Below are 11,693 nucleotides of genomic sequence, written 5' to 3' on the forward strand. Positions count from 1 at the left end.
TCTCAAACTTACTGTAACTTACCAAACATAGTTAATGTCTAACAACTCATTACTGACCCACCAATAGTCCACTACTAGCTAGTACGCCAGGAATATTCAAATTTTACCCAATACCAGTGTATTAAAATTACCCAACTCAAGTTAAGAAAGCATCATATTGCCAATAAGAATATTTTATGTTGCTATAGATGCTTGTATTAAGAGAATTTAAATTGGCTATTATAATGTTTTAATTATATGTGGCCCAATTAGTTTAGATTTATCTTAGTACAACTTAGTATTAGAAAGAAGAATGATATCTTTCATATCATTTTTATTATTTGAGGAACAAATTAATATCATCATAATATCGTAAATTATTTTTATTATTTATTTTTCAATATTTATAGCTATATACTACATCTTTGAATACTTTCTGCAATCAAAAGAAATAACATTAACATCTTATTTTAGCATTAATTATATATGATGTTCAAAAGATATTTTTCAAGTTGCTCACTTGCAAGAGCATTTAGAAGTTATGCTAGTAAACAAGTTTTTGAGTTTGTATGAGTTCAGCATTTCAAATAACAATATATTGATTTTTAATTATATATTTTACATTTATGCAAGTAATAATTATACTTATTTTTAAATTTACTTATCAATTAATTTTAAAGTAAAATAATAATCGTGAATTCAAAATAAAAAATATAAATTTACTTTTATATTAAAAATAATGGGCAGATAGACGAATAAATCTTCAATTTCTTTGTATCGGTTGTAAATAAAAATTATACTTATTATTTTTATGAACAAATTTTTTAATTTAACTTAAAATATATTTTTTAAACTATAAAATAGAGATTTTCCCCCCCAAAATTGAATTGAAAGACTTATTTGTGAATGAAATGAAATAAGTTTTTCTTTCTTAAAAAAAAGAAGATATTTTTCAAGTGTTCAAAAATAACGCAACCGCTCTTGTATTAAACATTCATTAAAGTGTAGGCAAAGTAAAGCACAATACCCAGTTTTTATGAGACGTTAATTTCACACTCAGCCATATATATCTCAAATACTAGTATAAAGGTTAAGAGAAGAATTTGATTTATTTACTTCAGGTTCAAAAATTGAATTCAATCTCATAAATAAAAGATTAAAACCAAAATGAAAAAAATTAGACACAAAAATGATCTAAATTTTCTCAATTTTGGGATTCTACAACTATTTCCATGTTAACAAAGAGAAGTCACAATAATTAACATGACATTTTAAGCTCTAAATATTCATGGGTCTGTAAAATCTATATAGATTACTATCAGTGGCAGTAGTAGTAGTAGCAGTACCCATGGTTTTGCAATAACAAGTTTGGTTACTCTGAAGCCCTAGATTGTAACACAGGCACACACCTTGCTGGCTAGTGATGTTCCCATACCACTTATACAAAACCTGTGGCTTCTGATCATCATGCTCTTGCGGTTCTGGTTTCAACTTTTCTGGGTTCAACGAAGAACCTTGGGGTTGAGAAGGAAGGCCAATGGAAAGGTCCAAGTTGAGTTGATGATGAGGGACGGATTCTTCTGTTGTAACGCCGCTGCTGCTGTTAGAATCTTCAGCAGCAACCAAGTTGGTTCCAATCTTTGTGTTTGCATAAGCACTATTAGACACCAACTGAAAACCATTGTTGTTGTTGTTGATATCATTGTCGATGTTGTTGTTGTTATTGTTTATCTTCTTGCTGCTGTTAGCAGATGGAACTGCGGTGGCTGTGGCGGTGGTTGCCGGAGTGGCGGAGGCGTTGAGTGGACGATGGGTTTGTGGGTCGATTCCGCGGCTGTAGAGTTTTCTCTTGATGTGAGTGTTCCAATAGTTTTTGATTTCGTTATCGGTTCTTCCCGGTAACCTTGCAGCTATCAAAGACCATCTGAGAAATCATAAAAGCAAAAAAACATTAATTTCATAATTTCTCATTCGGAAAAGATGCTAGCTAGCTACTACTAGCTAAGCAAGGTGGAAACCTCACAAGACTATAGTATGTATCGTGATACTTGGAATGAAAGAATAAATGAATAAATATTCACAATAATGTAAATTTAATAACTTTTTTATTTTCACTAAAGGATACATGTGACACTTGGAGATGTAAAACAAAAGAATAATGAGAGGAGAATTGAAGGAGGATGTGGTTGTCTTCATACTTGTTTCCAAGTAAGCCGTGGAGATTTATGATGAGTTCATCTTCCTCTTCAGTGAAGTTGCCTCTCTTGAGATCAGGCCTGAGGTAATTTATCCATCTGAGTCGGCAACTTTTGCCACATCTCAGCAAGCCTGTTATACATAACATGAGAAATCAATGGGCTTAGTCTAAAATATAATATAAGGAATTAGCTAGCTAGCTAGGTACATTTATAATTAATTTAATTTGTTATGAGGGTAGGAAAAAATGATATGGAATGGGAAAAAGAAACAAGTGAATTAGTTAGTTAGTTACCAGCAGCTTTGGGGAGGGATCTCCAACAGCCTTCACCATGGAGCTTGATGTAGTTGATGAGGCGTTCGTCTTCTTCTTTGGTCCAAGCTCCTTTGTTGGTGTGTTCTTTCTCGCAACAAGGGGATCTACCCATGGTTTGAGAACAATAAGATATGTTGGTTGTGTTGTGTTGTGTGTGGGGGGAATGGAACCTGGAAAGTAATTGGTGAGAGAAGGGAATATAAATGGGAGGTGGTGGAGAACAAGAGGAGGTGCAATTGACTCGGGGACCTTCTTTTTCTGAGAAGTAATGTAAGAGAGAGTATTTGACCGAGTTGGTGAGAAAGACGAGTGGTTACAATTAAGTTAGTGCTGGATTTGGTAGGTAGCTCTGCTTTTCATGTTCCCTCACTTCTTTTTGCACTTCCCTCCCCCTCCCTAACTTTCTTTTTATTTCCACCTCTCCCCATCTTCTTACTTTATTCACACTTTCACCTCTAAAACTAATTAAGCCCGTTCGTCCTAGGTGTAACTATAACTCCCTATTTTATCTCTTAAAAAAATAAACTCTCTGCTTTATTTTAGGTTTATTTCATCCTCATCAAAGAATCTAATTCAATTAATTAAACAGAAATATATGAATGTTAAAAGAAATTTCTAAAAAGAGTGTCCTTGGACCTTGGTTATGTTATTATTTATATATTTTTTATTCCTTTCACAACGAATCATTTCAAATGACTTCTTCGGGAGAAGTTGATTACTGTAGTTATCTGGTAGGGGGCTAGGGGCTTATTATTATGCACTTTCATTTAAGGATTGATGCATGCAAAAGATAAGATTGCTGCATCATTAGTAGATTTGTAAGTAAAAGAAATTTTGTATTACTTTTTAAGGAAAAAAAAGAACATTTTGAAGATCTAGGTATTCATCAATACGAAAATAAAACCTATATTAGTTCATTTGATTAAGGTTATTCGTAGCAGTTAATCTAAAATAGATTTCTTCATTTGGTGATTTTAAATACTTTGAATTAAATGAGTGCAATCAATATATTTATATTTTAATAACTAATATATACTGGTATATATATGTCTAGCGATGTAACAAAAATCACTATATTAATAATCAATTACACACATTATTAATAGTGATTATGTTTATTAATAATATCATTTTTAAATCTTTTTAAAAATGTATAAATAATAATAATGAAATATTTTAAATTATAAGAAAGTAAACATAATTAACTCATAAAAATTGAAACATATTCAAACTAACAATGTTTAGTTAATGGGATCTAATTCACTTAGATTGAATATCATGTAAAAATTATTATAAATTCTTTAACATCATTTTTGATTTCCACATATAAAAAAATTATAAATGTTTATGTTACAAATTAATATAAAAAAGTTAAAACTAAAAATACTTATCCAAATAATTAACACACTCACAAAGATGATCATGTTCGGTGGAAAAATCATAAATACTCTGATTGATATAAGGAGTCGGTAATACAAATTAATATATAAAAAGAATTAAAATTGAAAATTATTATCGAAATAATTAACACACACAGAGATGATTATGTTCGGTGGAAAAATCATAAATACTCTCTGATTGATGGAAGGAGCGACCTCAAGTAGCGGAGTAGATGAGAGATCACAACGTCAACGGTGGTATTTGTAGAGACTCTAACAATCAAATAATTATATATAGGAAAGAGAGGGAACTCTGAATTATCAGTAGAATCTAGCATACATGGTGATGAGCTCCACTTAAATAGTTTAATTTTGGCGAAAAAGTTAATTAGACAGTTACAAGTCATGGTGTAAGTGTGATGAGAGCTGGTAGCTAGTTATACATAACATGTTTCTCTAATTGTGATTATATGTCGATTAGCTATGTATAACGACACTGATGATAGTTGCTATAGGTTTCTGATTTTTGTGTAATTCTATCTTTCTACATCCATCTTTGAACAAGTCTTTTTAATCAAAATGGTTATTTGCTGCCATCCTTAATTAATTTTATTTAAACTGCTTATAATATTCAATTTATTATTAATTTAAAAAATGAAAATTGTTAATAGTCATAAGCATCTAATAGTTGATCTCTTCTCTGATCCATTCTCTTTGGTCGGAAATAATGATATTAGGCAGCCAGCTAACGAAGATTTCTTATTGCAATATTTCGTAATTAAGTTACTTGCAAGTTACAATTATCGTAATTTATGGAGAAAATGTCTCACAAATACAACCATCAGCATCAGCCTTCACCAGCTTTGAGGTATTGACATCTGCATTTCCAGTGTGTAAGACACATAGAGGTATCAAATGCTTATCGGAAAATTAGTAAATACATAATATACACATCACAAGAGTCCAGCATACATGTATCAAGTTTTTTTTTTTTTTAAAAAAAAACTTTTTATTCATCACCAATCAGCGGAAAAGAATTTTGGATTCGGATATGTAGGTGATGTTCGGTGTATAGTCAACGGGAAAGAATTTTTGGTTTTGATTTAGGTAGTGTTTGGTGTAAAGAATAGTTTATATGTTTCTATTCAATTACACACATTATTTCCAGAAAAGAAAAAGTGATGATGAGAAAGTTGATTATATGTTTGTGCGCTTTAGAAATTACTTGGCTTATTATTCAATTTTATTAGGAATCACATGTCATAAATTTTTAACGAAATTTTATTCACACATTTAATTCGAGCGAAATATTTTAAAATATGCAGATACCTTTTCATAAAATAACCCATTAAAAAAATAAAAAATAAATAAATTATACACTAAAAATTTATATAAAAATCTATCATAAAAGTTAATGAACTTAATTTTAACATTACAGATAATTCAAATTAAGAAAATATAATTAGTTTTAAATTAAAAGGATGCAATTTTAAAAGATTATTTTTCATGCATCTTTCTAAAGATTCTAATACGGTTAACTAATTAAAAGTTACCTTTAATATCTTTCTGAAATGGATATCAAATTGCATACTTAATTCGAATTTAATATTACCAATTAAGTTGAATAAATTGAAATAATCTTGTATCAGTTAATTGATGGGTTAAATAGTTATTTGTTTGTTATTTAGTAATTGAGTTTTTAAATATTTATTATTCGTCAAAGTAAAACAATGCAATATATTATTAATTAGCTTTTTGATAATTTGCATAAAATTTATAAGCCTGATTTACTTTGTAAAATGGTTATTTCATATTTTACAAAAAGTTAATGATATATAAATATCCATTAAATTTACAGCACAATAGCTTTATACAATATGGACATTTTGGAACTTAATCATCAAACTTTTACATAACCAATGACTTGCAAACATGACAACATTGGCTTGCGGAAAGTATTCACGATGAGATTATATAACATTAATTAAACACCATCATTCCCAACTTAAGAAGTACACTTGCTAAAACGAATAAACGAAGAACAAGAGTCACACAGTAGAAAGCTAGGCATCAGGAATGAGAATTAATCTAAGCCTCTCTCTCTTTTTGTTGGCATAAAATGCTAAGTCTTTTTCCCCATTTGTAATAGAAATTTCTTTTTAAATTTAATTTTTTCTTCTAAAAGTTTAAATAAGTTGAATTCTGAGGCCTTACATGTGAAATTCAAACCCACTTCCTTGTCGGATTTCTGGTAAGAATATGAATCCAATTCTTAATATTTGTCGACTAAAACCAAACTTTAATTTGGTTACAACTTTAAACAGAAAAACTCAACCGTATTTTTTTTATTTTATTTTTTGGTGGATAGTTTCAGTCACCTGTTTTGCTAAATTGATTTTTTGTGTTTGACCTTGGTTAGTTAATCTGTTAAAGCAGCAATAATCGGAAAGTAAGGTTGAACTTGACCTCAGCCATAAAGATCGCATCATCTCGGTATAAAATATGCACAACGCAAGGACCAAGTGGTAATAAAGGAAGCCGCAGTTAAAAAAAATAATAAAATATTGATATCATACCTAACAACAAAATAAAGGCTATCAAGACCTACCACAGCAAAAGCATTTTGCCCCCACAAGAGTCACTGATTGAGAAGTTTAAAATGAGGCAATGCACACCAAACTTTTTGTTCAGTACAAAACCAAAACCCACTCTTATCTTTCCTTATTTGTTTCTCCCAAGTTTTTATAGTTTATGTCCTTCCACCTTTCCACTGTTTTCTAACTACTTGTTTTATTATTATTATTATTATTATTATTATTATTATTATTATTACTATTATTTTGTTTTTTTATAAAAGGATTCTAGAAGCACGTCTCAACTCTCAACTGACTCAACTCACTCTTGTCAATTCAGGTTCGATACGAGTTACTAAAGTCCCCTACCTTCCATGGTTGAGATCACTAGTGCTATCAATAATAGTATCCTTTTCTTTCACCCACAAAGGCACATAAATTATCAAACAGATTAAATTTAAACAGTAAAACATTGAACTTTCCTTACAGTTAACAACTTGGCTAAATAAGTTATAAGTTCCTACTCAAACAACATGCTTGATAATCTTCAACTTTTTTTTTTGTTTTTACAAATCATAGGTATACTTTATGACTTGAGTAAGATAAGATTAAAGTGGGCGGATTTTTTTTCTTCTTCTTTATGAATATTTAATGCCATTGTGTACTTATGGCCCAAATTCAAAATCTTTCATTAAATTGGAACAAATCATAGTTAAGGTTACTTTGTTTAAACTTTAAAAAAGTAACTTTAAAATAAATATTTCTATATATATATATATATATATATATATATAGAATTTACTTATTAAAAACAAAAAATTATTTATTTTATGTAAAAATAATTTAGACATCAAAAAATAAAAAAAATACTTATTTTTTTATAAAAACACTTATTTTAAAAAATAAGCTTAAACAAGCTAACTCTTAATTGATCCATCTTGTTAATTTTAATTAATCTCCTTACTTTAAAATATACTTAAAATCTTATTTGCTTCTTTAGAAATTATATAAGATGTTCTTATCAGATTTTCCTCTACCAATATGTAAGTGACTTTCTTCTCCTCTTGTCGAACTTCTTCTCCGATGAGGGTTAGAGTACCTGAAAAAAAACTCGGATGTTAAAATAAGTATATGTCTTGAGGTGTACATTGTGAATAGAATGTGATTTACATATTCTTCCGTTATCTGTTGTGTTAACGAGAATGATAAGGATTGAGTTAGTAACTACTCATGATGTCCATTAAAACATGTGTGTGGAGTGATAGTCGATTGATTGGTGTCGACTACCCGTAAGTCCATACAACACATAAAATTTACCTTATTCCTATTAATTCAGTAGAATTTTAATAATGTTAATTAAGAATAAATATATAAGTACAGAATCAAGAAATAAATTTGATTTTCCTTTGAGTGGTCCCATTACCAGTATCTTCATGTGTGGAGTGTGTTCTGAGTAAAAAGTCCCGTGAAAACAAAATATATGGGGTGTGGTAGTATGAGGTCACAACAATGCTTGTTCTTTTTATCTTGTTTATAATATTGCTAATGGTCGATATCTTCACAAATATTAGTCATTTTCAAAGTTCAACCAACCTCCTTTCCCATCCAACACAGTTATGCCATTTTGAACCGGCCATGTCAATTTTAATTATTTTTTTTAATGGACATGGTTGGTAAGGCTCACCTTCCTACCTTAGTTTTTTGTTGCTTCTAGAAGCACTAGAAGAAAATCACTCTTTTAAAATAAGGGAAAGAATCTGCTAGGTTGGTGACCCACCTCCTTCCCCACATGGTTCTCCCACCTCATCTATTGGAATGAGCTGGGCCACTCATTTGTTTGGTCCTCTCATGCCACACTCTAGCACACTCATGCTTTTCAAGTTCTTTCCCTTCATTATAATTTTTCCTTCTTCATGGAATTGGTATTAAAGTTAAATGTCTATGTACTATTTTATGCTGTTTTTTTAATTACAATTGATTATTTAAAGCATTTTAAGATAATTATTTTAAAAAATAAATTTTTTATCATACATAATAATTATTATGATTGAATAATTACGTAAGTTAAAATATAACTCTTTCTCTTGGTATTACTCTTATCTTGGAGTATTTTGACTGTGACCAAGAGTCTATTAATTTGTCACCACCGAGAGATTTTCTTTTGTGGCCCCACGTGATGAAGATTATTAGATTAGGAGGAACACCCGAAAAAGTGAAGAACCAATATAATTTGCAATTGTTCAACGGCATGTTGCGCATATATTCCATAATTCTAAAATGATTAAAAGGGCATCATGATTTGTTGACGCTTTCTTCCACGTTGACAAATTAACCAATCCACATATTAATTCAGCCTTTATTGTCTCTGAATCAAGTGCCTAATTCCAACATGCCAATTCATTTTCAAGGGATATAATTCCAACACAACTCTATATTTTTTTATTCATATATCTTAGTAAAATCTTTTTAACCAGCGAACTAGATATGCAGAATCGGATTCCATCTCGTCAGAATTAAAGAGTTTAGTTAACATGCACTTTATATGCATGGTGTGAAGCTCGGTATATAATTAGGTATGCGTGAACCAGTAGGAATTTATAAAATAAAATAAAATAAAAATTCGCATTCGAAAGATATAGAGAAATGTTTAATTTTAGAATATAAATCCTTTTTTATCGTTACTGGAAATTATTTAATTTTATAATCATTATTTTGTACCTCTCACTTAATTTGGTGAAAATTGATTTGTCGTAGGAAAAAATTTTGAATCAACGAAAAGGTAAGACTTTTTTCAAAAATATTAATCTTCAACATCCTCCCTTTCTAGTAAATGATGACCAGCGTTTGTCGCGGTGGTGATATATATATTGAGGTTAAGATCTGACATAATATTTTTGATTTGTCTCATGTCAAGGCCTAACACACCAATTTAATGTTTGAGGAACATGGTAATTAAACAAATAGTCTATCACTATACATGGCCCCAGAGTCAAAGGTTCAAACCCTTAGCGGCAAGCAAGACACTATTTAGATTAGGACAAGAAGAATGACTAAAACTTTTGTTGTCCATGATTTATCTTACCTAACAAAGTTGGTCCATGTGTTTAATTGTATTTTAAAAAAACAATATTTGCTGTTCTTCTGTCGGCTCTATAAGTTTTGTTTTTGGTCAACTTCCAGAAGTTGACGTGGCTCAATTTCATAAATTGCTAATTGGGATATCGTGGTATTAATAATTACATATGGCCGCAAATCATAGAACCCAACAAAGTCCAACTTGAGCTTCCAATAATTGAGAAAACCGCTAGGCCCATTCACTAATAGTGGACATATCCCAATCCCCTATTTCTTTGCATATGTGTTAAGTGATGTTAATGTCTTCATGGTCCATAAAATTAAAGAAATTTTAAATAAATCCTTAAAATTATATATATATATATATATATATATATATATATATCAAATTATTTCATTTAAGTTTCTAAACATCATCGCTTATTATCATTTTGTCATTATGAAATCTGAATATATGTTATTGTTGGAACAATTGTTCCAACAGTTAATATATTACTTAAGTTATACATTATATATAATAATTAGAATAAAGTGACCCCTTCAAAAAAAATAAAAATAGAATAAAGTGATTGATAGATTGCGGTTTGAATTTCCTTACTACTAAAGGCTGATGTGACAGTATGTCATATTTTCAGGGTCGGAATAGATTATTAAATTTATCCTGAAAATTATTGTACCAGAAATCCAGAACATCTTTGTAGCACCAGAAGCAAATTAATAACAACAATAAAGCAAAAAAAAATAGAAAAATAATAATAATAGTAACAATGATAATGAAGAAGAAATGAAGAAGGTGTAGTTTCAGTAGTTTTTGATGGCAAAAGCGAAACACACAACACTAGAAAAAATGGCTAACCAAATTGAAACAGATACGAGGTAGGTAGATCAAAGCAATCAACCCAACTGAACCTAAGGGTATTTATTTCATAATCCCTGAAACATAATCGTGAAAGAGCAACCAGACGTACGTAAAATTGCATGTAACCAACTAACAGTGCTTGGAGCAGAAACAGCGTCTGCGAAATCCCCAACACTTGCCACCTGTGAAGCCTTCAAGATGGCTAACCGAAGCGCAGTTGTGCTCACTGAGGCACATCCCTTTAAATCGATGGCTCTTTTACTCACAGTGCCTAGCTTCCCTCTGTTTGTACCACACTACTAAAATAATAACATTTCAGGACATTCCATTGACGTCAGTTCTAAAAAAACTGTCGTCAAAATGAAATGGTCGATGATTTTAATAAAACTGTCGTAACTGTGTATGCTGAACTACGTTTTTAGTATAGTGAACCGTTGTGATCTTTTCTCTCTGCGTTAACACAACAATAGTTTAATTAAATAGATTTCGTTAATTACATACACACGTACTATTAATATTCCTGTATGTATAATTATTGACTCGTAAATGCATGGATAGAGGCTTACGAGAAGCAAGGAGAATGAGCAACATGAAGAAAAGCCCAAATCGTGCCTTGTCCATAGCTAATTACGTATACCACCCACACCTAGATCAATATATAACAATAACACTCAACATAAACAAACGGGTTAGGTACTTCTATATATTTATAGCTAGCTAAGAAAGGATTAAACGGTAAGTACTTGAAATTTTCCAAAACTATACCGTAAACCTAAGTTTGATAACATTGGTTAAAAAACTACACTATAGTTTAAAAGAACTTACTAACTTAGATCCATTTGTTTTAAAGGTGGTGTATGTTAGTAAACTATCAATTATTCTTAAAATATATCCGGGTGCAAGTGGGTTTACATTAGTAAATTCTTCGTTTAAAATCTTAATATAGACGTAAATCTAAGTTTGCTAACATTGGTCACACATTAAAGCATCTCTAATGGTATTGATATAACTAACCTAATTTATTTGATCTCAATCTTAAACAACTTAATTAATTTTCTCTCCAATAGGCATTTTTACTAACAAGTTGCTTAACTCCCAAATATTATATTTTTGTCTCCTATATTTAATACAAAGTTAAGTAACTCATGAGCAATAATTACTTATATAAATATCTCTCTCCAATTTCGAGCAACTCAAAATCACATGTGACATATCAAAATGATTTTTTTTGTTAGGCTTGGTGTCACTTTTGATTCATTATATTTTATTTTAACACATCAAGTTTTATTCTAATTCTTTATGATTTTGAAATGTAT

The 11,693-nt window shown here is 30.0% G+C and overlaps 1 protein-coding gene across 1 annotated transcript; it reads right to left on the reverse strand.

Moving 5' to 3' along the window:
• Positions 1-1,147: 1,147 nt before the first annotated feature.
• On the reverse strand, positions 1,148-2,833 carry LOC114410025 (myb-related protein 308-like). The gene is made up of 3 exons (XM_028373764.1): positions 2,471-2,833; positions 2,178-2,307; positions 1,148-1,903 (listed from the first exon to the last, which is right to left on the reverse strand). Exons 1-3 carry the CDS (start codon positions 2,601-2,603, stop codon positions 1,258-1,260), a joined length of 909 nt encoding a protein of 302 aa, XP_028229565.1. The 5' UTR covers positions 2,604-2,833; the 3' UTR covers positions 1,148-1,257.
• Positions 2,834-11,693: the final 8,860 nt, after the last annotated feature.

Source organism: Glycine soja, chromosome 4 (assembly GCF_004193775.1).
Source record: "Glycine soja cultivar W05 chromosome 4, ASM419377v2, whole genome shotgun sequence".
NCBI lineage: Eukaryota > Viridiplantae > Streptophyta > Magnoliopsida > Fabales > Fabaceae > Glycine > Glycine soja.

Excerpts from the sequence above, each read along its gene's own strand:
- LOC114410025 (XM_028373764.1), bottom strand. The coding sequence starts at position 2,603 with ATGGGTAGATCCCCTTGTTGCGAGAAAGAACACACCAACAAAGGAGCT. Across the intron at positions 2,308-2,470 it reads ATCCCTCCCCAAAGCTGCTG|GCTTGCTGAGATGTGGCAAA; the intron begins GTAACTAACTAA and ends TATGTATAACAG. Across the intron at positions 1,904-2,177 it reads CACGGCTTACTTGGAAACAA|ATGGTCTTTGATAGCTGCAA; the intron begins GTATGAAGACAA and ends ATGATTTCTCAG.